General features: G+C 41.2%; 1 protein-coding gene across 1 annotated transcript; it reads right to left on the bottom strand.

Annotated features, from left to right (window-relative positions):
• LOC128440857 (NADPH oxidase 4) lies at positions 1 to 23,426 on the bottom strand. The gene is made up of 18 exons (XM_053423698.1): positions 23,087 to 23,426; positions 22,625 to 22,720; positions 18,603 to 18,713; positions 18,128 to 18,212; positions 16,252 to 16,349; positions 15,920 to 15,947; positions 15,609 to 15,681; positions 13,049 to 13,129; positions 12,223 to 12,382; positions 10,908 to 11,072; positions 10,679 to 10,741; positions 9,839 to 9,899; positions 8,612 to 8,693; positions 6,906 to 7,025; positions 6,700 to 6,808; positions 6,132 to 6,200; positions 2,919 to 3,019; positions 1 to 2,830 (listed from the first exon to the last, which is right to left on the bottom strand). Exons 1-18 carry the CDS (start codon positions 23,141 to 23,143, stop codon positions 2,710 to 2,712), a joined length of 1,680 nt encoding a protein of 559 aa, XP_053279673.1. The 5' UTR covers positions 23,144 to 23,426; the 3' UTR covers positions 1 to 2,709.
• Between the last annotated feature and the right edge of the window lie 3,356 nt (positions 23,427 to 26,782).

Below are 26,782 nucleotides of genomic sequence, written 5' to 3'. Positions count from 1 at the left end.
TTTATTTTCCAAGGTTTCTTTTATTTTCTTTATGCAAAAGAGACAGAAGAGAACAGAAGAGATCTCAACAAATGGATTTTTTTAAATTTGGGTGAACTGACCCGTTTGAGACAAGGAGCCAAATCCTTCAGAGGTCCCTGATATTTTACATATTCAGTACATATCATGTAAGAAACATATCTGTGTGGCACAAACTTACAAAGTAACAGACTTTCCGAGCCATCAGGTGATCATTACCACAATGCAACACCTCAGCACACTGCACTGTGTGGGTGAAACACCTTGAGGGATATTTATTGCCTGTCTACAGAGGCCACTCTGCAGCCGATGACAGCAGCTGAAGTAAAAAAAAAAAAAAAAAGTGATCTTATTCTGTCCTTGGCAACTTGACTTCCCTCACTGACCTGAGCAGGGACACATTTATTGTGATTTATTGTATGTTACTGTAAATCATTGAGATTCAGTTGACAGTAAAGCTGAACTGATACATATGTCCCTTGAAACCAGGTCATGTCTGCTGAAAGCAGTTGTTGAAGGCACATTATTTGTTGCTTCATACAGATAAAGTCCCGGTCACATGTAGAAGAGGGTTTCAGTAATGAACCTTCATCTCCTGTTCATTTAGGGGCTGAATAAACATTTGCACCATGATATTTACATTCATGTATCTGTGACCAAGCCAAAAATCTAAGTCCGCCAAAAAAATGTCAAAAATGAGGCCTCCTCTTTCTGACACTAGAGAAAAATATATTATTTTGTTAAGTGAATAGAGGAATTGTGAATCAAACAATTAAAGCACTTCTGTTAATCTCTCTGGTTAGAAATGTATTGGTTAGATATTCCAAGTACATCCATCCTTACAGATTTCCATACTTTTAATCAGTTTATGTCTTTCAGTGCAAAATAATAAAACTGACCAAACCAACAACATCACACTCTTGTATGTTAGCACTGGTGCTAAAGAAGTGCAGCTGACTCACAATATGTATCATGATAATGAAGATAAATCATGATTTTGTACGTGCTGCATTAAAATCTGACTTGATCCAAGTTTCCTCTGTGAATTTTTTGGCTTTGCAGAAATGTTTACTCTGTTGTTTTGTCAAACATAATGTTTTCTGGCTATTTTAAATAAAAACTAGTTTTTTCCTTTCATTTAGCGATAGCTAGGTTAGACACTTATAACAGTAAACTTGTTTTATTGTCAGAAGATCATTGTTTCTTAATAATATGTTTGTGACTCTTAATTTAATATTCATAATAATAGCATAAACAGGATTAGCAGTAGTAATTAATTAACTATGTACAAATAATCAAAATGGAATAAATAGAAAATCTTTTATTTTTGATTTGAGATTGTTCTTCAAAAAAACTGAAAATCTTGAAAATAGACACACACTTTAACATCCAACATTTTTTTGATTTAAATGTTGTATATGGTAGCTAGTTAGTATTGACTCCTTTAACATAACAAGCTACTAAAACCTATTCATAAAACTTTTTAAATTTTCAACAACTGGAAGCAAAATTTCAAAATGAATTTTTATCCATACTCCCTTGGGATGTGTGATACTCTTTTGTGGAGAAAAAGTCCTACAGAGGATTTTTTACAAAATGTAAAACAAGAAATATAAATAAATTCAAACAAAATAACTAACTTAAAGTACTGGCTTGAGGTGTAGTTGTTGTAGTTGCTTTTGTACAACAGCAAATTATAAAGGATAAAAACAAAGACTTTATCATGTGTCGGCTATTTGTGCTTAGTTTCCACTCTTTTAATCTCAGACCCTGACTCACCAGTCGGATACTTGTCTCTGCCTAAAACTACAAATCCTGCTCCATGAGAGGGACACACACAGAACTCCAATATATTCTTAGCTTTTGTTATCACATGAATAACATGACATGTTTTCTATCCATTATTCTATAATCTGTCATCAAATATAGCTCTCAGGGTGACAGTGTGCCAAAGGCTAAGACTCATTGGAGCTTTCAATGCCAATACAAAATAAAAAAATATGTATCCTTATGGTCTTAGTTAGTAATGCCCAGCTTGTATCTGTATAAAAATGTTTCTCTATAGCCTGAGGTATTTGGTAAGTAGCGTTGCTTGGGAGCGAGTTGGTATTTTTAAGTGCAGGTTGAATGCGGTTGATCGTAAAACAAAATCCGGAACTAGTTTTCTGCATAATTGATTTGTCCTAGTGGTTCCACTCCTTTGGTTTTGTAACTATTTCTTTGGATAAAAAAAGTTTTTTCTGGTCCCTGATGAACTCCATGTAGTCTGGGTGTGTTTGTTGACCTAGAATTGCAAGTGTGTTTTTCAGATTAGACTCCAACATGAGTGAACAGATTTACTCCACAGTGGGTGCAATGGGGAAAAGATGAAATCCAACAGCAGACGAAGAAAAACAGATCATCAGGAGCCGTTCTCTTCAGCTCGTCTCAGTGGTTTGATCGGATCAGGGGCTTGAGTAGAAGCCTGTGGATTGTCGGCCAGGGGTTAGCTGGCCTGCAGATGGTAAGGTCTTCTGCTCCCGGGCCTTAAGTAACCACGGGCAAGGAGACGTATGAAATATAAATACAGTCTTTGTTTCTTTTCTTGGACTTGTGCAACATTTTGACGTAACCATGATTGTCCAAACTTCTTCAGAAATGTACTTGTAATGTATAAAATCCATTTTTTTTATTTAATTTGCTGAAGTTCAATCAGCTGAATGACTCCTTGTTGAATTCAAAGATTGTTCCAGAGGATCGGCTTGAGTTACATAATTTGTGCAGAGTCCTGGAGATGCCCCTCGGTCCACAGCAGAAAACCCCCACTCGCTTACTGAAACCATGGAAGAAGACGGTAATGGTGTGAGATGTTCACAACTACTCACTTTGATACAGATATTCCACGTTCTCACGCTACTCACTTCTTATTGGTCCTCCCAATCTCATCAAACAGCAACTTCCACCTGGGTCGTCCAACCAGCAGCCTGGAGGCAAGGGGGCGGTACTTCTCCTCAGACATACTCTGGGAAAAAAGAGGGAAGACATGAACAAATAAATCCCTAAAACTATTGAATGAAATCAGCTCTAAATTAACAGTCCATAACATTGTGGGATGAAAAACGTCAGTGCTTACACTTCTATGATCTCTGTACAAGATAAGACATCTGACCTACGCAGCAACAGACTCGTGGCTCATGCCCCCTCATCAGAGAAGCACTGCTGACATCTTCTCTAGCTCTCCTCCGTGCTGCAGCAGCCTGTGCTCAACACTTTATGAGCCGTTGAACAATATCTGTGGTGCAAACAGCAGCTATCGAACCAAAGTCAATCCATTAATAAAATGACTGTGTTTCATTTGGGTTTCAGCCAAGTGAATTACTGGTAGACTGAACTTACAAGTGTGTAGAATTTAACTTAACACACAGTAAGTAATTTTGTTCTGAATACTTAACCATTTAGTTCCTTAAATATTTCCTCAGCTTCTGTATAACAGTGTTTAAGGCAACATCCTACAGTGTTTTCTGATTTACCAGAGCGTGAAGAGTTGGAGCCTTCCCCCTGATCTATAACATGAAACATAAACATGGTGTAGGAGGAAAACACACAGTGTTTAATGGGAATCTCTGGTGGTTCAGTTTACTGTGATAAGCCGCACACTCATGACCGGCATGTGGTTTTACACTCTCGTAAAGTAAGTAAAGAAAAAAAAAAGGAAAAAAGGAACATTCCTCCCCGTCGGGAGAACAAAGAAGAACAAGAACAAAGTAACTATTTTACACATGTGATTAGTTTTCTCCAAAAAAGGTCAGAGACTGTTTGACCAAAGACCAGAGGACTCATGGGCAGAAATGTACGTCACTGTGTTTCTTTGCTTTTTATATTGAATGACATCGATCTCTGTGCTTCTCTGTTCCTGCTGCACATATAAAGTAGTGTCAGCTTCTCTTAACACCACAAAGAACCTTAACAGTAAAGTGAATGTAACTTTACAAATAAAAGGGGGACACTTGCCAGTAATATTATTTCTTATAATATATGTATCTTTTATTACTTGCATGTTATAAATTTTACTTTAAAAAAAAAAATTATATATTTGTTGGCATAAACTAATAAAGAAGAAGAGGATTATCTTATCAATCCATGTGAATGTGTACAGATAAAGTGTATTTTTGTCTTTTGGCCTCACCCCCCTCCCCAAGTCCCAGCAAGTGACCAGGTGTGTATCACATATTTTGTTTTATTTTCTCCCAAACAATGTCTACAGTACACTGTGCCCATATGTGTGTCATGCTATAGGTTTCAGTAAGTGAATATAGACAAAGTAAATAGGAGACTGTGTGACGCTCAGTCATTTATGTTTATGGTTTTCTATTTCCTGTTTTATTTTGTAGCCCCGCTGTCACTGTCTTGTTTCAGCTTCTCACTTCCTGTCGTTAATTGTCTTCTCAATCCTCATGTGTTTCACCTGGTGTAATTGCCCCGGCCTTCCTGCTTGGTATTTAAGCCTCTGTTTCCCTTTGTCTGGTGTCGGGTTGTACTAGTTGTTTTCTCCCCACGTCGTGAGAAATGGTTTGTTTGTTACTGCGGTTTCGACCAGCTTCTCCTGCTTCCTCGTTCCTTGTTCTCAGTGCGCCTTGTCGCCAATGTTACTTTTGTTAGTGTTCTTGTTTTGTTTTTGTCTTGTTAAAGACGTTTTTGAATATTAAATCCCCTTTTTGTTATAACCTCTGCATCCTGGGTCCAACTCCTCCTTCAAACCGTAACAGACTGCTTCTAATTGAACCACTCATCTTTTCAGGAACCCACATTCTGAGACCTCCTCTGCCTCTCGTACCACTGAGACACCACCACACAATAACATGTTTCATAACTCGTATCTTAAGTACAGTGCTTATTCTCTCAGAAAGGTCCTTCTGTTGTCTTTCTCAGACCAGCCTCTCATACACCTGAGCCACCACACAGTAAGATGTTTTCATAACTCTTCTCTTAAACGCAGAATATGTAAAGTCTGGATAAGGACGGAGCTTCAATCTCTGGGTTCTATCATATCATCAAGCCAGGGAACGGTCTAGAATTTATCAACACATGTGTTCCACAGACAGACAGAGGTTTCTGAATATATTAAATAGATAGATAGATATGCATTGTTTTTCATGTTCTTCACACCATGTCTTTAACGTAACATCCATCCTAGAATACTGGCTATAAATGGAGCATATTCTGTCCTGTATGTTGTATGTTGCTTTTAAGGAAAGGACCTTGTTTCACTTGATTTGTATCTTCATCTGAATAAAAGGTCAAATTATTATGGTTATAATTCACTCTTGAATGCAACAGTGTGACAGTTTTGATTATAAATATGCTCTCAGGGCATTATTACATACTTTATTATACTAATATTCCATACTATACTTCCTCTATACGCTTTTCTATACATAAGAATGATTTATATATATTTCAGAGAAAAATGATTGAGTTTAACCTGCCGGTCATTAGAAACTAATTCAGTGATATTAAAAGTACAACTATTCACATCTGCCCTCTTCATGGCAACAAAATGTAATTGAGTTTTAATAGTCCTAATATGTTGTCAAATATATGTGATAATTTCACCCCTGAAACTGCAGTGTCCTGATTTAGAGACTAAACTCCAGAACAGACTGTCTCTCTCGGTCATATACTGCCCTCTAGTGGAAGAAGTTCTCACAGCGTGGAAAACAAAAGCCAAGTGAAGAGATGAACAGACAATGAAATACATTCATTCATCATCTATACCACATATCGTTGAAGGTCGCGCAGGGCGGAGCTGGAGCTAATCCAAGCTGACATTGTTCGAGAGGTGTGGTACAACCTGGAAAGGTCGCCAGCGTATCAGAGGACCAACATACAGAGAAAAACAACCAGTCACACCTACTGTCAATTTAGAATCTCCAATTGAATCTGACCCCAACTCTCATGTCTTTAGACTCTGAGGGGAAGTTGGAGTACCTTGAGAAAACCCCTGCAGACATGGGGAGAACATCCAAACTCTACACAGAAAGACTCCTGCAACCTTCTTGTTGTGATGCTACTGTATGTGTGTTTGTGTGTCTGTGTGTGTGTGTGTGTGTTGGGGGGGTGTTATCCACACCTACCTGTAGACTGTCTGTCTGACTGACATACAGTTTCAGGTTAAAGTAGTCTGGTCTGTTTTCACGCCAAAGCTTAACGACAAACACAGACAAGGAAAGTTCAGTGTTTATCGGCGCCGATAGAACAGTTTCTTTAAAGATAAGATGTAAAATTACTAACAGCCACAAGATGGGGTTGAAACCAAAAAACACTCAATATTCCTCATTTTGCTAATATCGTTCAATTTATATTATTTGATTTTTACACCTACATACATAAATACTAGCATGATAGGTATAATATTAGCCCTATCAGCTGATGGCAAGTTGATTATATTTACTGATAGACTAGCTTAACCTTTTAATTTATCAATAAACAGTAACAAGGGAAGGCACCGACATTTGAAGCGCAGAGGCTCAAATCAAAAATTATTCAGACAGTGAGTGTTCTGGCCAAGTGCTGATTTCAAAGCAATCGAAAACAATAAGTGCTTTACAAACAATGTCCAAACTCTAATTATGAACACCAGATTAATATCCATGATTTAACTAGTGCAACATGTGGGCTATGAACTGCTGGATTTATTCTGACCTTGTGATGAAGGGCACACAGCAGCTCAGCAAACCAGTAGAAGGACTGAAGCTCTCTGCAGACCCAAACAAAGTACAACCTCTGCAACCTGAAACCCTCCCAGCCGTCACTGAGTGTACAGCAGGGAGAAAAAAGGTGGAGACGTCAAATACCTGTTGCAAGTATTCAAGATTTTTCAGTATATGGTACTTTTGTTCGTAACTCACAGCAGAGCGTGCAGCACGCAGGCAAACGGCGTGACTCCGATTCCGCCAGCAACACACACACTGACGTCGTAGCTGAACACTTCCTCTGATGGACTCCCAAATGGACCGTCCACGTAGAGCCTGAACAAACAATGTGCACAAAAACCACAGAAGAAGCTTAGTCCACAAACTGGACAAATATGCAAACACATATTTATAGTTGCCCCCCCCCCCTCCCCCAGGGTCATACATACATAGATAAACATCCTGCATTTGAGATCCCACAGTCTGTGTGTGTATGTGTGGTTGAGTGTGTGTCAGTGTGTGTGTGTGTGTACAGACGATGCAATCCCCCAACACACACGAACAGCAATCGAATACAGCTGCTCAAACACTAACACACAAAACACACACTTCTCATAAAAACACACAAATACACAAAACCCACAGATGTCAAATCAATCTGACAATATGATGAAAATCCAAAGTGAGCCCCGAAAGTGTTTGGTGTCTGCAGCAGTGGCATAAGTGTAATCTCATGGGGCAACTACGACAGTCCATAAAATACCTGCTACAATCTCATGACACTTGGGGTGTTGCAGGAAGACAGAGGTGGAAAACGTGAGTGCGACTGAGAGAGGTGGAGAGAGGAGTTTGGTTTTTCCAAAGAGAAACAATTATAGCTGAATCTTTTACTGGACAATGTCACTGAAACTTTTTTACATCGATGGACGTCCTCTCTTGTTTTGAGCCGGAGTATACGGACGAAAAAAGGTCCTACAAATTGAGAGAGACGCAACATGCAGAAGAGGTCACACAAGACTCGAGAATGAGATCTTCTCGTTGAATGAGACATTTCTAATTGCTCATAGCAAACAACAATTTAAGCCTTTTGTAAGCAGAAAAGTGACTTTGAGTGGACATTTTATGGACCATCACGGTTGCCCCATAAGATTACATTGTAACCACTGTTGCCATTTGGCAGCTGCCAGTCGAGGCGATCTCGTGGACTGATTCCCAAAGTCATGTACCCTTCTCTTGCCATAACATTCATAAACAAGGGGCCCTGGTTGAAAATACCAGAATTCCCCTTTAAGTGTTTCTTAATGTATAAAGTATTGTAATTTATATACTTAATGTTATTACAAATGTGTTTTACAGGTCTGTGAGTCTGAATTTTAATAAATGTCCACAGGAGGAGTTATATTGCTTGCAACTAAACCACAATGCATCTCAACCATCAAACCTGAAAACAATATAATGCTATAATAATAATTTATGCCACGGGGGAATTAAGATGTTACTGATTATCCTGGATGATAATCTATATTTTGAAAGAAAAAATAAATAAATAAGAATAATAGTGGTGATTATTATAGTTATAATCAAAATATACATGTACAGAAGTTGCAGGATATCAGTTAAAGGAAATCAACCCATACTCTTCGAACTGAGCACAGTTGTACACCTCGGCCCACCTAACAGAGGGAGCAGGGCTCTGGTTTACTTTCACAAAACCAAGCCTCATCCTCACTGACCCTGCATCTCCCTCTCCTTATCTCCGTCTATCTCTCGCCCTCTCAAACACACAGCAGGAAGAGCACAGGGCCAGAGGTCAGGAGGTCAGAACCTCTGACCCATCTGTGATTCTGAGCTTTCATGAGAAATCACGTCAGCCACATCACTCACACAGACACAGACACAGAAACAGACAGACAGAAATGTACTTGGGGTATCGCCTCTGTTGCACCATGGGAAGGATCTCCAAGTCTACTCTCGGTTGAGGGAGCAGCAGCTGTGTGAACCGCTCTGAGGAAAGGAGAGAAGAAGAGAAGGAATAAATTCACTGGTCTTATCTATAGACGATATATACAAAGATGGACAACATGACAGCTCCCCAAAAGTCAAGTCGATGGGCCTGGCTGCAGTCATATAGGTCATAGGTCATAAACCCCATCTCCTCCATGTTAGTGGATTGGAAATGGAACAAACTACTTCTGTCATTAAAGGCAGTTCTCTTCTATTTTTTCTGGTAAAAATGTATTTAAACAGTCATTTGATGCTAAAAATGGGTTGAATTGTCTTGACCGACAGCTGACACTGATTTCTGGATTGTTGGAGGAAGATGTTTCGTCGGTCTGTTATAAAGTCATGGTCTTATTCCCTAGAACAAGTTTTATAAATATTGGAAGTATTATGTATAACACCACGACCATATACAGTATACTCAGAGGTATTTTCTGTACACCCCGGTTCAGTGTTCTCCAACATTTCCTCGCTCCGTGTTGTCATGACATAATAAGGGGCCAACAAAAACAAATTGAATTCCCTTCCTGTGCTTTGAAAGTGAGTGTGTGTGTGCCTGTGCGTGTGCGTGTGCGTGTGCGTGTGCGTGTGTGTGTGTGTGTGTGTGTGTACAGCAGCAAGTGGAGACGTTCTTGCATTAGTCTAAATCTCCCCAAAGGGCCACAACTTCCTTCCGCAGCCGAATCTTTCTGAGTCCTCTGCACATCAATGCAACTGAGGCCATCAAATCAAAAAGAGTGAAACAATGCTTACTTATTTGTTACATCATTGACTTCTTCTTTTCTCTGTACGTGCATGTAAATTGTAAGTGCTGTTTTTTGTCTTTATTATTGATCGACTGATTGCATGTTCCAACATGACAATAAAACTGTGGGAACGCTCACCTCGGGATAAAGACACACACAATCACACACAAAATGTGGTTTTCCCGAAATGCATCCTCCCCAGAGAGAAGAGGGAAGAAGAGGAGGACAAAACATAATGACTGCTTTTCTGTCGACTCTTATGGAACAGTGAGAGTCTGCTTTTATCTGTACGTTTCTGCACATGTAAACCTATGTATGGGTGTGTGTGTGTCTTGAGTGTGAGTGTGAGTGTGTGTGTGTGTGTGTGTGAGGAGGGGGGAGCACGTGTTTGTGTGAACCCACCAGTCCAGTCTCCCAAGACTCGGAGATGGATGCCAAAAGTGTTCTTGTTCTCTGTGGGACACTGCGAGGAGTTAGAGAGCGGACAATGAGTCACAGCGAAACACAAACACGAGCACAATTCCAACCAGTACAAGAGGCACAGACGCATCTACAAGTCTTTTCATTTCTTTTAATGACGTACACACACACACACACACACACACACACACACACACACACACACACACACACACACACACACACACACACACACACACACACACACACACACACACACACACACACACACACATTCACACATTCACACACACACACAGACAGACAGACAGACAGAGCCTTCCTGTTGGCAGACGGCATTATTAGCCTCAGGGGTCTGTCTGCTCTCTGTCAGTGTGATTCTCTACCCTCCTCCTCAAAGCTCCATAACACACCAGGCGCAGGCATGCACAAAGTATTTGTGTGTGTGCGTGTGTGTGTGTGTGACTCTTTGTGAGCGAGTGTGTGTGAGAATCCCTGTGTGCTGTCGAGGCAGAAAGTTGTTTCTTTATCTTCGGCTTCAGTCTCATACAATCTGGACTAAAATCTGCAAACATCAATAAACAATGTGAAACTGAATATTACTGGATGAGCCAGCTGTCAATCAAGTGTCTGCTGACAGTGGAGGGGGCAGGATGTTGAGACAAAGAACTGCATGTTCTTTGTCAGGGGGGTGGGGGGCGTTTAAGAAACTGTAAAAACATGTGAAAGTTTATGTGTGTGTGTGCTTGTGTGTGTGTATGTACATTGAGTCATGAGGGAGGAATGTGTTGCAGCAAGTTGGTGAGTTCCATTAAGTCTTACCGTCGTTAGGGTGAAGGGATGGTTCTCAAATGAAGAGACACCTGGACAGTTGAGAAGAATATACTGAATAAAAGAGAGAGATGGAGGGAGAGAAAGAGAGGGAGAGAAAGAGAGGAGAGGATTACGGACAAAAAGGGAGGGGGAGATAAATAAAAAAGGATGAAAGATTCAAGTACGACTTAGTTGACAAAAATATGTTTGGAGATAAATCCTCGTCATGTCCTCTCACCTGTCCAGGACGAGCTTTGAAGTTTTTCTTGAGCATCCGCAACTCGATGACATCACAGGGATGCCTGATGACTGTCACCACGGTGACGGGGTCACTGGCCCTGATGTAGCGGTAGAAACGCTCGGCACAGTAGAGACAGAGAGGACCGGACACCCACAGCCATGTCTGAACACACATGGAGACACAACGCAGCCCTGATTAACACACAAACTGCACTCACAACCTGAGACAGGCTACATCTTCTACATTGTATGTTGCATCCAGAAATTACTGTAAATTGTGAATCAAGTGAGCTCTAGTGAACTGTTTCTATCTAAATAACAAGGATGGCTGAATCAAACCTGGGCAGAGAGACATCCTGAAAATGACCATAAACTATAAATGATTTTTAAAAGAACACACTACTACTACTACTACTACTACTACACAACCCGATACATAGAACTTTAACTAAGGGAATAAAATATAGAAATAAATGCACATGGTTTTGTTTTTATCTGAATTTTTTTTTATTTAGCAGTATTACGCAAAAATTACTGAGTACCCATTAAATGTTGGTGCGGATATGGATTTGAAAGCGGATCCAGGATTTTTTCCCCACTTTAAATTTTTTTTAATTTTTTAAACATTTTCCTTGACTTCCCAGAGAATAATTTATGGGAATTGATTTCAAATAATCAAACATGTTTTTTTGTTTTGGAAGAGGTCCAAATAAAAACCTTGGTGAAGTGAATCTAAATGAGGATTCATAAGGGGACTGTTGGGCTTTGGTGGAGATATGTGCTCTACTGACGGACATAAACGTAAACTACGATACCGTTATGAGTGTGAAAGGCTCATATCGTCCGAATTCTGATCAGCCGACCGACGTATGAGTCAGGCTCTACCAGAGACTAAATGCTAACTCTCTCGCGCTCTGTCTCTGTGTGTGGTGTTTGTTTCTGCAGTTACCTGCCGACTGCAGACTAATTGCTCACAGCTCCAGTAAAGCCTGGGAAGCACAACCGGGTATAAGGGGGATTTTATGGAACCAGGTCGTTGCTTAACAACCACGTGCAAACACATAATCACACACACAGGAAGAAAGGCACACAAACACAGGCCTTGATGTGGAGAGGATGTCTGCTCCTCCCTAACAGCTCTGCACCTCTAATTAAGCCCTCCTGACACTTCTCAAACACGCAGCACACGTGTAACACACTTACACCCCCACTGCAGCGCAGACAACACTTCTTTCAGTCCAAATGCACACAAAAATACATGTTAATGCCAGGGTACACCTAATAGATGCCCACACACACACAGACACACACACCTGGGGGTAGTGAGGTTGGAAGTGAGCCTCCTCTCTGCATCTCCTCTCTTCATCTTCACCCGGCTCCAGCTCCTTGTCGTGCTGCTCTGTGATGCTCTGATTGGCTCGGAGGCAGCCAGGTGGGTGGGCCTCGATGTTGGTCTGATACTTGAGAGCTCCACTGTCGGAAAACATTAAAGTTGGACTTCAGTTGGTGTTAATTTTGTTATTTTACAGTTGCTTGTTATCAGCATTACCGCCAAGTAAACAGCCCATTCCAAACAGGGGGGTTTAGAACAAGGCTCTGCACTAATAGATTTAAACGTGCAGCTTCCTGTTAGTTAGTATTATCCACACTGAATCTTTCTCACTACAGCACTGAAGCAACAGGACAGCCTTGTACAAGCAAACTCTGGTGCTATGGTTGATGGACTTTCAGCAAATGCGAATTAAAGAAAAAAAAATTATAATGATTTCACACAAAAAAGGCGAAGAACATTTCTTTGTTGAACAAGTGACATGAAGCGAATCGTTCAAAAGATTTTATGAAATGAAACGTGTGAGAAAAACAAAAAGGATCCATGTCTGGCTGCTGAGAAAAACATGAGTTGCAGCATGAGAGTTAGAGATGTCTCCAGCTGTCAGTGGGAGTCGAATATCTGCTGACTTACAGGTGAAAATAAATTCTTATCTCATCCTCTGAAGATGGTGGGTGAGACGAGGACAAACTGAACCAACAATGCAGAAAAACCGGGCGACTCCTACAGAGATACATCCCCCCCCACCACCAAACACACACACACATAGATTTAGTGCTGTCATCAGCAGACTGAGACCCGAGACCTACCCGACCATGTGCACCATGAGGATGATGTAGAAGACAATGAAGAGGTTGTGTGTGTACCAGAAGATCTCATAGTTGGACACCCTGTGAAAATAAAATCACAAGATAAGAAACTATTACTCCCAAGTGAAACCAGGGATGTTTAAACAGAGATAATGAATTAATACAATGAGTCAATGAGGAATAACAGCACAAAAGAAGAAAGGTCAGGGGCTGTTCAGAAGCTCGGAGCCTGAGTAAGCAGGACACCAGAGGTCAATATTAAAGGGGTCATTACACACAATGACCCCCCCCCCCCCCATAAACACTACAAACACTGGACATCATCAGGACCTCTTTCAAATCAAATCTAATAAATCCTCATTATGGCACAAACTCAGGAGGTGAACTTTGCTTTCAGCGATAAAGAATGAATGCGCTCAGCTGTGGATCAAATGTTTATTACCTACATTCCTGACCATTGTGCCACACTATTTGCCTTTTAAGGAAAGGTGGGAAAGTATGTGGGTAAACTAAATGAAAAGGCCACAGTGAGAATAGAAAGGCTGATCAAATTTAAGACTATATATAAATATTAACTTACTGTATGTTAAATTATTTTTGTCTTTTGTTAACAACCATATGCTTGAAGAAAATAATTATGAACTTTCAGAGATACTGTAAGTTACTACAGTGGAGGAGTTGTTAGTATTAGAAAGACTTGTGTGTGGACAAAGGACACTTCAAAATGCAGACGGGAGGAGGCAAGGATCAAACCACCGACCTTCTGGTTAGTGGACGGCCCTCTCTACCTCCTGAGGCACAGCTCACATCAGAATGTAATTAGTAAAGATCAGGGTTCATTCACATTCATTCACATTTTGACCAATGGATTTCCATGACTTTTCAATAACTTTAAACCAAATTTCCATGACCAAGCATTTTGTGAAATCTTGGTGTATATATGAAAAAGTGACACAATTTAGTATTTAAGCTAACATTGAGAATTTCAAAGCATACAGTATAACTTTAATTAAACAAATGAATGAGACAATAGTTTGATTGAGGTCTTTGTCTGTTGTAACCCATGGCATGTACTTTTCCATTTGTAGCCAAGCATTGTTAAATCTACACTTCCCTGGCATAGTGCATCATCCCGCCTGCTTCCCCACCGAACTTTTCAATTAGTATGAGAGTATGTGCCTGTTTATATTTAAACGTATTTCTTTTAAAAGCACATGAAATATTTCAAACTCAGCGTAAATGAGCGACATGAGAATATGAATATAACAAATTTCCATGACTTTTTTTTCAGGCCTGGAAATAAAAATTTAACATTTCCATAACTTTTCCAGCCTTTTCATGACTGTAGGAACCCTGAATGATGTTAAAGTGTAAAACTGTATATGTTAATAACCCTGTGCACATTAATGTCTGTTAATATCAGGGGATCACTGGGACTTATTAGGAGGGTATTCCTCCGCTCTGCTGCAGCCATCATCCCACCTCCCCAGCCACTCACCCAAACTCTTATCTAAAGCCTTAAGTGGTCTGGAAAAGCCTCTAATCCTCTGTTCAATTACTGAGGGAAGCAAGGAGAGAGCATGCACACACACACACACACACACACACACACACACACACACACACACACACACACACACACACACACACAGACATTAGTTGACCCACCATGACCTGAGTAATGACAGAGCTGAGAGTGAAACACTTAGTGTGGATTTGCTCTGTAACAGAGCGCAGTTAACATTCTCCTTATGGTGTCCATCTCTCAGTCTTACACTGTATTAATCTCACAATCACACAGGGACGACAGGGTCACAGAGGGACAGAGACAAAGGCAGAGACACATGTATTCAAGCTCAAGAGCTGGGGCTGTTTTGAGACAACTCATAACTTTCTCTGTATTTCGAGAACTGCAGCTTTACACGCCTGTTTGTTAAGCTGTTTGCAGACAATGAAAATTGGATCCGGACATGTTCCAGAGTTTGCCTTTCACACTTGTAGGTCAGACGTGTTCGCAACAACACAAACATTTCTGGAATATTAAGGCGATGGGTGGCATCTGAGTAGAACTTGCAAGAGGCAGGACAAGACGTATTACAAATGGGAATCACTTGCTTTTGTTTACAGCACATTGACACCGGCGATGTCAAAAGCTCTCGGATCTCATTGTCTTTCCGATTTGACAACTCCTTCTTCTATATGTATAACACTTCTTTTTCCTCCTGAGATATTTATATCCTTCAAGTAATTTTTCAGGTTCACATCGGTCTTTTGTTATTCGCAGTGATTTTTCTTGCTTTGATCTCACACAGGCTCACTCTGACATTCTGACAATGGGGCTCACAGGAAAAGTTCCAGAAAAAGTCCAGAGCAACTGACACTGAAAATGTCCAGACCTTAGTACATGTCTGAAAGCAACTTTATAATGGTCGTGTGTAAAACACTGCTGCATGCAAACTCAATCCACCTCAGTTAAAACGTCTGTGACACAACACAAAATAAACAAACAAAAATCACCCTATGATCATCAAGATGGAGGATGGTTGTTTCGATGACCTACCGTACGCAGGAGGAGGAGGACATGAACATCAGGAAGAGGATGAGAACCAACAGGACGCCGGTGACTCCTGGGACTAAACAGAATAAGCCAATTAGAGAGGAGTAAATTAAAGGACCAGGACACATACATGTATTCATCTGCAATGGGAGATTTATCCATGCAGGTCACCCGATATACTGAATGACTTTCTACAAGGATTTATTCTTACCATGAAAACAGCAAATAAAGAGGAGATATATAAAGACAGACAAAGAGAAGGGTATACAGTGTTAATTTATCAATGCTGTAAAAGAGTTAGTCGTCTTTCTTACTTGTGGTCAAGATGATCAGCTTGGGATCCTGGAACAAAAGGGAGAGTTATTAGCGCATTTTATCTTCCACGTCTAAGTAGCCAACTGTGCCAACTGTTTGTGTGGGAGAGTAATGGGTCTGCAGGCTTCAATCCAACACATGAAAGAGGATATTAATCAGTGATTGACCAGATTGACTGTAGCCTGAGAAATCTCATGGGAGACTACCCTCGCTCAAGAGTAAGACCATTTTTGGAGTTTGTGTAAGTTTTTCTCTCGTTTTCAAAGGGCTGTTAAGTGTTACGACTTGAGTTAAATCTTGTAGCGTACAAACACTTGGCTATGCGCCTCACCTCTCCTCTGTGGCGAGCCAAATTGAGAGCAGGAAAGTCGTCCGAGTATCTCACACTGAAGTTCATGACGTTCACCAAGTGGGCGGACACGTGCACAACTGCAGAAGGGAGGAAAGGGTTGCACACAGACAAAAGTGATTTGAAACACACACTTTAGTGCAGAGACGCCAGCAGGTAACACATCTCGGGCTTCAAACAGACACGCACTCGATTGTTGAGGTAAAAATTAACTGCACGCAGAAACTCGTACAGACATTTCTTTGTCTATTCAGCAAATAGTCAGCAAAACACCCTCTTGACTCACTGACTCATGCACGCACATGTACACACACACGAACACACACACACACACACACACACACACACACATACACTTCCCTGACATCACAGGCTAACCACGCAGCCGTTCGACAGCTGATGGAATTAGGGGCTGTAATCATGAGACACAAGGGTCCTTTTCTCTCCCTCACATCCTTTCTCACTCCCACTGCTTCCCACCCCTCTCTTCCCCCTCCTTCTCGTTCTCTGTCTTCTCTCAATCTGGGCCTCACTCCCTTCTCCGCTAACTCCCTGTCGTCATTGTTGTTCGTTGTCTCAGAACTTCAGCGCTCTGCAATTCTAATGTGACAAAGAGTCATACATATGTAAAGACTGTGTGTGTGCGATAAGTATTGAACGTTGTGGGGACCTACATCTGCAGTGTCATTACAGGGACCTGTCTCCCTTATGGGGACAGCAACTCTCACAACATAAATCTTTACATTTTAAGGTGAAGACATGTTTTAACATATTTACACAAGTAGCTGCTATGATTAAGGTTAGACTGTGTATGTATGTGAGATGCTACTAATGAAAGATGGATTAAGCTTGACATATGATATAATAGTGAAGAACAGATGTCAGCTCTTGCAGGTCTTATATTTCTATCGTTCTATCAGCTGTTTGGCAGTGTCAGTCATTCCAGCCAGACCAAAATATCTCAACAACTATCGAGTGGATGTCCAGGAATTATTTTTACAGACTAGTCATGGTCCCCAGACGTTTAACCTGCATCACCATAAGCGTGACATTGATTTTAAGTAAAATGTCTCTGTAACTATTAGATGAGCTGCCATGAAATTGAAAAAAAATGTTTATAATGTTTATGGAAATGCAACAACAAATCACTGTGGTGCACCAGTGAAATCAATCAAATGTGAGTCCTCTGTGAGCGCTGTGGCACTGCGTTATTCTAATTCATATGTCTCTGTCCAAAATAAAGACTTTTGAGCATGCACAAATTTTATTATGAAGGGTAGAAAACTATTTAGAAAAAAGGTTACATATTTTTTACATCCCAGATCCCATCCGCAACCATAACAGTGGTGCTGAATAACAGTTGGAGGACCAGAGCACGACCCCTATACAATACTTGGAGCAGATCACTGCAGAGGAAAAGCACACAGCATGTTATTGTATGTAGTTATCTTTAGTGCTGACTTCCCTTGCAGTTAATCTTTTTTCCTGAGAGTCGTGTAACTGTAAAAATATGATAAGAAGATATGAGTCAGGCTACTCCGGAGAAGAAATAACACGGCTGACAGACTTGATGAATAAAAAGAGGAACCGTGTAAACCGGAGTCACAGCAGACACGCAGCTGCGAGGAGCTCCCATGATGTCATGAGAGGATCATCTCAGGAACCACACACACACACAGCTTGACACCAAAAACACACAAGAGCAACTGGAGGGACATCACAGCTGGTACCCCAGGAATGCTGAGCCAGCCTGGGTTCATTTAACGTCAGTAAAAAACATACACACACACACACACACACACACTATAAACACTGATACATAAATACGTAAGCTGCTCAGCTGCAGTGACAGTTTTACCAGAGAAGATGCAGATGGTGACTCCACAGGCCACATGAAAGGTTTTGCTCTTGTCCAGCAGTCTGCGCGTCTTTCTGCTCGATACCTGCACGAGCGTGTGTGTGTGTAACATTGACAATAGTTAAGCCATGCATTCATGGAAACCAGAACACCCCCCCCCCCCAATTCAAAATTCATCTAAACCCATTTTTCACATTAAAATCGAATTACACTTAATATATGACTATATTTTACCTGAGGAATATTTCACCTAAAAAGATACTTAACAACAAAACTCTTTATATAAAATAAGAGTTCATTATTGTTAACTATATGAACTATTCAGAAATTATTATGAAGTGATTTTTTACTCGACACAAAATTACATTAAATTAACACAGACTTATTCATGCAACCTATTGAAAACCAAAAATTCATCCTATTCCTCTCTTTCTTTCTTTCCTTCCTCTTTCACTCCATTCCATTATTTTCTTACCGTGTGTGTTCCTCGGACGAAGGTGAGCAGTGAGCGACACATGGGCAACAGCACCAAGCTGCAGTTCAGGTTCAGCACGGATGCAGATGCCCTGCTGATGCACAGACCGAGCTGGAGGACACACAGATATAAACACACACATTGTTAGGCAGGTTGCTGCAATGGGACCTGATTAAGCAGATGTAAAGAGAGAAGGTTCTGGCAGATTAAGACACTTTTGAGCTGTCCACCATTCAGATTAAGACTATTCAGTGTGAGCACTGAGGCCTCGAGGCATGACTTCCTGCTTGTTCTTCTCAGTGTGGAGAGCCAAGAACTAGTCCCCTTTAGGCAGCTCTGCGCTGGGGCCTTGCCTTTCAATACAAATAAATACAATAATGAACAAAGGAGTCCGACAAATGTGGATTTTTGTGTGTTTTCTGTTTATTAAAGGTTAAGATCAGGAAGCGGCAGGCCTTTGCAGATGCACCGGACAGATGGATAAAAGGTGTAATCTTTATTTGAAGTCACATGGACAGGGAAGTGATTTGTCTTTAGAAATCTAAAGCTTCAGCTAAAACTAAAGCTTCTTTCTTTTTTTTACGCTGGATGTTCTTTGGCATCTGCTTAACACAGTACATTTATTCACTTTCTTGGCAGCCTTTGTGTGCACCGCCGGTGCTGTCGCTTCTGATTACGCCTCAGGAAGTGAAACAAATAGTGGAAGATGAAGGTGTGTAGCTCAGAGGAACAGGGCGAGACAGACAGCTCATGTGTGAGGCTGTAGTCTGACCTTTTAAGGGATATTCCACCCAAAAAGCAGCGAGTTCAAGTGGTGGTAAGCTCTAAGCGATGCAACACAATCCAAGAAGTTACTAGAAAAATATGAATTACACGCACTGCTACCTCGCAACTGGACAAGCAGAAGTTGGAAGTGAATACTCAGCAAAATGACAATTGCCACAACCCAGCTGAAGCCTGAACAAAGGAGGGGAGACCACAAAACAGTTTTTTTAAAGAAGTTGAGGGGAATCTACCTGACGACCAAACTCCTCCAATCAGACGCCTCAAAGTGGTTTCATTACAAACCCTAGAATTTTATACATTATAATTCACATTTAAAACTGTAATTCCACATGGAACAAGTCATTTAGTCTTTGTCCCAAAATGAGCCAAAAGTTTTAAATGCTCTTCAGCTCATCTTTCCCTGGAACAGCTTATTCTAACTTGTCCACCCCTAGATGTCGGCAACCATGGTGCATATTCAGCATATTAATGACCTAAGGAAGACAGTCGAGATTGCTGTGGCTATAATCTTTATAAATCCCTGACCACATAACACCCACAGGGAGACAACCTCTCCAACCATCAAACCAAATACAAACTACAAATTTGAAGGTCTGAATGCCAACGTGCACCAACAAAACCAAAAGAAAGGGCACCCCATTAATTAGAGTCTACACAAACGTAGGCTAACTTATATCTAACTAACTAATCTCAACACTTCAAGCAGATCCAGTAAATGCAGCCATGCAGTTAAACCCGAAGAGCTGAGGATGTGATCCCCTTCCTACAGCTGTATGTCAGTAACCAAACGGAGACCTTAAACTAAAGTGCCCAATGAAGCAGCACCAAGTCTACCCACAATGCAATTCCAGAACATGAGTGACCGCAACTGACAATATGACAACTAGGACAACTGATTAAGAAGTAAGAGAAAGACCTGCTGCAGGGTCTCTGAAAAGTATGGTATAGTATGATGCACTGAAAAGTACAGAGCACGCAGGTCAAAGTTATAATCTACATATAGTGAGTCAAGGTTAACACCAGTGCACTTAAAGCATCTGATACATTTACCCTTTAAAAACACAGACACATTCACTCTGCACGGCTTCACAAAGAAAAGCAGCTGACGGCAAAAGCCAAAAGGCAGGAGAGCTGATATCCTGCTTTCTTTACATTCCCAACACAACGCAGACATACACACACTGAAACATACAGGTGAACAAAACAAGATGCTTTTTGAAGTTAAATCTAATTCCCCTTCGGTAGAATTAAAGCTTTGATATACATCTCTGTCTTACATGTGTGCACATTCACACTCTCTCACTCTCTCTCTCACACACACACACACACACACACACACACACACACACACACATAAACTTAAGCCCTCTGGCAAGGCATTTAGTTAAAGCCAGTGGCGTGCCCACACTTGCCCCTCTCTCCCCGGTGCCTCCCACTGTACAGGCAGTGCATGAATAGCTCACACATGGCGTTTGCAGCCTCATCTGATTTTGCCTCTAATTCATTGCTGCACAACGTTCCCTCTGTTTGACTCTCATACTGTCCTCCTCGTGGTTTAAAGCCGTTTAACAATACATAAACTCAAAGTACTGCAACATTCTCCATATTGTCTCCTACACCTGCTGAGTGGTATTTTTTTTAGAAGATACTTTTAAAAAGATCCCCACATTCCCAAAGCAATGTTAAGAAGACTAAGGACATCTTTGTGCTAGATTAAGGCCCAAGGCAAGTATCTAATAATGAAGCCCCGGCCGATCACAGTGATATCGGGTTACAGGGAAGAATTTAAATTGCTAACACATTAGATAAACTAAGGGCATTCAGTAGAGCGCATACTGTCAATCAGGCTGCACCCAATTTAACACAGTCACTGTTATCAGTCCTTTAAACATGTCTGTTATTTTTTCATCAAGATCAATGAATTCCCAGAGATAGAATCAAAAGTGTTACAAAACCGCCTCTCTCACAATGTTGGAGAAAGTGAACAGCAATTCCTGGATCCGCCTCCTGGATCTGGCCACACCAAAATTGAATGGCTTCTTATCTGGCCTATACCACAACCTTCCACCAAGTTTTCTGGTAATCTGTTGAGTACTTTTTGCATAATCCTGCTAACTAACAGACAAACACAGATGAATACAGTGACCTCCTTGGCGGATGTATAGAAGGGTGCTCAGAGACTGCACACCTCCTATAAGGTTAACGCCATGTTAATGATATTGAAAACAATCCTGGATCCACCTGTTTATCTGGATCCACTCAAAAAGTGAATGGATTCTTCTTTAGGTCGGGCCCCACTCCACACAATGTCAACGGTAATGAAACTGGTTCTGTAGTTTTTTTGCAATCCTGCTTACAGAAAGCAAACTGTCTGATTGGACGGTGTTGTCAGTGTATTTCCTGTGTGCTGTGTATCCTAAGACAAGGAAGACTTTCTCTGCCACAAACACACACACACAACACGAACTTGTGACAACAATTACACCAACGCTTATGTGGGTTACCAAGCATCAAATTCCTGACCCTATGTGTGAGTGTGTGTCTGTGTGTGAGCACCCAGGCTCATGTCACTATTAGCCGATCCAAGAGTCAGCACACACACACACAGCCAAACACATACATGCACACACACACACACACCTAATTGCTGTCACAGAGTTTACAGTCATAACTCAGACTCATTAAAGTTGTGTTTGATGAATGACCATGCACCTCACATCTTGTTTCAGAGATATTCATGGTAATCTTTGAAGTTGGTGAAAACATCAAGTTTTTTCAACATTTTCAAACCGTGCTAACGGAAACCTCCAGTTGCTTTGTTGTTTGTCTGCAAAGCCACTAAAAAGCATTTGGAGTCACTGCTGTTTTTCACTTATTTCTCTACTGATTTGTTTAGTCTTGAAGACAGTGAGACTCTCAGTGTCATGGCTTTGATAAAGTTTCACATGGTGTGGTGCGTGAGTTCAGGTAACAAACAACAGATGTTACAACAGGCCTGAGTCAGATTGGACCGCACCTCACAACTCTGTGTTTCTGCTCTCACAGAGGTTGTAGCTCGATTTTTAAACTGGGTTATCTCTTTTTTGTCAAGCAGATGAAAAAGTGCCATGTGTTATTAGGAAAGCATTGTGTTGTGTTTCACTTTTGTCAGGATGCTACAGTGATTGGAAGTATTAACACATATGAGGTGAATAATAGACGTTTTTAGGGCTGTGTGTTTTTGTGTCAGGTCTCACCCCGAGCATCTCGTACAGGTAGTGATACTGATGTCCAGTGGAATAGAGCAGGAAGGTCCTGAGGAACAGCCAGGTGTTTGCTGCCAACCACAGCATCTACACACAGACACAAACACACACACAGAGAGAGAGAGAGAGAGAGAGAGAGAGAGAGAGAGAGAGAGAGAGAGAGAGAGAGATCCATTAGCAGCACAGCATGTACAGAGTTTAAACAGCAGCCATGCGTTCACTATCACTACAAACGATCATAATTATCAATTATATAATATACTGTTTGCAATGTAGGGATACACAATATTGAAATCATTAAACTTACTATTGATCAAAAACTCAGTTCATCAACTCAATAATTTAGTGATTTTTCCAAAGAACATGTCAGAAGTTCTCTTCAGAAAAATTATTAAAAACCTTTGATCAGGTAAATTGAAAACTTTGAAAACTTTGTCCAAACTTTGTCCTCACCAGGATCAGATGCTTCCCTCCCTCGTTGGCGACCCAGCCCCGCAGCGACACAACCATGGTGCCCCCCGGCTCCGGGTCAGGCAGCTGCCCCGACTTCTCACCCGAGCCTCGGTGTGTCAGAGAGACGAGGAGCCGTCCTGCCTCAGCTCCGTCTGTGTCCGTGTGTCTGTCCTCACGCCGGCCAGTGTGTGCGTCCTCCTGCCCGCTCCTACTGATCCTCCGAAGCGGTCCGAGCTGAGCGCATTTTGACTTCTCATCTCCCAAAATCAAACACGTCTGGGCGGCATCATCTCTGTCCGTCTCCGCCTCCTCTTCTCACCTCAGTCCGCTCCACATCCTCAGGCCTGCGGGTGGAAGTGTCCAGCACCGCCCCTCACATCCAGGCTGGAAACTTCACTGCAGCCGTTAAAGATAAGAGACACACGGTGGAACGCTCCTGTCTGCCGCTAGAGGGAGCCACAGACTATACCGTACCACTGAAGCGACCTGAAAGAAGAAAGTTTGTGCCAACTGTACTTGTTACCAAATTTGATGGCCTACCACACAAGTGACCTAGAATCAAACATCGCAAAACTCGTTTGGCTAAGTTTCAACCCACATCGAGCGCTTTCACTTGGGCCAAAAGTGGCCCCAATTTGTTTTGTGCTATTTGGGAGACATTTGTTATTTTACAATTGGGCCACTATGGGTCCACGTCTATTTTGTTGGGCCACAAGAATGCCAGAAGAGCCGCATCATTGTCGATAGTGGCCCACATCCGTATTCTACCTGGGATGGTACCCAATGAACCACACACCTCTGCTACAGCCCAACAGTCAACTGATGACACATTTAAATTCTCCATTTGTTCCCACAAACACACAGAAAACACAAATTAAATGAAAATTAACAAAATGTTGAAAACTTCCAAAGTTACAGAAAGTGATGATTCCAGATAGCACCAAACTTGAAATGTTCTTTCCTGATCCACCCATCATCTTTCCTCAAAGTGTCATGGTAAGAATTTATATTAACACATTTGATAACACTTATTTGAAGAAAAAAAATCATAATTAATTATGATTTGTATTTTTTTATTTGTTAAACAATTTTATTTTCCTACAGTGTGTAAAGTCCCGTGAGAGGTAAGGGAAAGGTTTACAAAACACCAACCATTACAAATGGATTATGAATTGGTAGTAAGTAGGCAATTTGAATACAGAGCAGTTAAAAAAACTTTATTAATTTGTGTGTTACCAATTAAAGTACTTTCTTTTCTTTTTTTTAGTAAAGGTCTATGAGTCTGTGCAACTTGGTGTGGCTTGATGAATGTAAGAGGACTGTTGGCCCTTGTGCTCTACTGAGTGCCATTCTAGTTTGTCTTGGTTTGGGGGAAAGCTTAATGTCACAGCAATGAGTTATAACTCACATACTTAGTGAGTTTGAAATGTTATGTCAGACCCGATAGAATTTAAATTTAGGGTCCAGTTAATCGCTTTTTTTGTTCTTGTTTTTTTTCCGTCAAATTGTGCCTTTATCAGCAAAGGATTCAAGCTGTGGAGCTTTCACTAAATGGACCTTTAAGGCCCGATTGTTTGTTTCAGTTATTTCAAGTGTATTTGAACTTTGTGTCAACAGTTGCAATGGGACCCAGAGGAGACCCCATGTCCAAGAAAAACATAGAGAAAGGTCCCATCACCTCACATCTGTTTTGAATACTCTTTAGTATTAATAAAAGCACATCCCCAGAGCGAGGTTCCTAAATATTGTGGAAAATCTTCTCTGAAATGCGTATTGATACACACTCTGTCATTTGGTGGAAACATTGCCGTGATATGAGGCTTTAAATCTCTGCAGAAGCAAAGTGCATTGGGTTTTTTACATTAGGGAGCAGCATGTGTTCCTTCACTGGTAACACTTGCCGTAGAGACCGGTTCACCAGGCACCAGATGATTGTTTGTGGCTCAGGGTGGTCCCAGCATTAACGTTAGGAGGTTACCTGGTTACCAAAACAACACCATTCTAATTAAATCCAACCCGATCTCCTCCAACCAGCTACAGACCGCTGCTTTAATGAAAGCCTCGCAGATAAAGCGTATGGAGGAAGGGGCAGAGCTGCGGCCTGTGTCCTCCCCACATTCCTGAGAGCACAGAGTCTCCTCCCGGCTTCACGCTCCAGCCCACCGCGTGAAAGAGCCGCAGCGTCCACCACACACAGCTGTTCACAAAGAGCAAGGAGGGGTCGGGCTTGACCGAGGCCGCCATGTCTTTTAGTGTGGGAAAATGTGTCCGTGTCGATTCATGCACGTGAACAAAGCCTTGATGAACCGACTCATGGATACAAACAGGCCGTCCACTGTAATAGTCGCTACTCAAACCCTCTGTATTGTCAGTTTTCATTAGAGAGTAAAGTAACTGATTGACTTAACAACTTTATGAGGACTGAAGCTGCAGTAAATAGGAAGATAAAAAGTGATGTCTAAATTCTGACTTACTAAATATCATATGCAATATTTTAGTTTTTAGATTTTAGTGAGGCTAACTTCCATAGACTTTTGAGTAGATTCCAAAAATAGGTTGCACAATAAAGGATAAAACATAGATTGGATATTATAATGGAGGACATCGCAGCTCACCAAAAGTGAAGCCAAACTGTCTCGATCGCCCAGGGGTGGCTGGCTGCAGCATAGGTAACTCCACCATGTTAATGGATGGGGCAACTAAACAGTCAAGGGAAACATCCGATATGATTTTCTCAAAGATGTTCTCTTTCATTTTAGGCAGTTCTTATCAAGGGAGAGGGTTGTTCTACCACGAGCCCTCAGTGAAACTCTGATGCTCCTTCGCATTAACTAAACAAATGTCTTACACTAATGGGATGAACATTATTGTTCCAAACAATATCCTCTCATTTGGAGTTTTAAATTGAACAAGTACAGTTTAACATGTTGCTACAGTCTTTCACACATCTTGTTAAATTGAGATTGTCTCAATAGCAACGACAGATGAATTGACTTGCACCAGTTTCATCCTCATCTAACACATTGTGATAACATGTGCTTATGTATTTAGGTTTTAAAAGTTTTGGTCACTTTATTATTGTATCACTGCATACACAGCTTGTTGAACTATTCATCATCATTTGCTTTTATGTAATTTTATATTTTTTTCTTCTTATTTATCCTATTGTTTGTAATTACTGCTTTAACAGGGTGCTGTCTTCTTATTACTTTAATTTATTTGTATTAGTGTGTATGTGTTATTGTATCCTGTGACTTCTTTGTCAGTCAAAGCACTTAGTAAACCCTGTTTTAAAGATGCTATATTAAAAGAAACTTTGTGTTATTATTGTAACTCAAGACACACTCATCTTCTCCACAGGCGCTGAGCAGATGTCTCTGCTCTGCACTCTAACCCCTGCGTCAACATGCTTTTAGGAAGAAGGACTGTTATCAGAGTGTATTGTTGGCCATGACGTCTCAGCTTCAGTTGTACTGAGTCAGCAGTGGAGCAGCCAAGGTGCACAACACAGTCATTAGTTCCGTGGCCGATCACTGAGGTGAGGACTGGCTCCCTCTTTGTGTATTTCTCTGCCTCCTCCTCTGCAGATACAAACTGTCAACCACACTTCTTGCTCCCTCCTCTCTCTCTCTCTCTCTCTCTCTCTCTCTCTCTCTCGCTCTCTCTCTCTCTCTCTCTCTCACTCTCTCTCACTTT

Source organism: Pleuronectes platessa, chromosome 5 (assembly GCF_947347685.1).
Source record: "Pleuronectes platessa chromosome 5, fPlePla1.1, whole genome shotgun sequence".
In the NCBI taxonomy this organism is placed as follows: Eukaryota; Metazoa; Chordata; class Actinopteri; order Pleuronectiformes; family Pleuronectidae; genus Pleuronectes; species Pleuronectes platessa.
The sequence above is the reverse complement of the archived record's forward strand: the minus strand, read 5'-3'. Positions and strand labels throughout refer to the sequence as shown.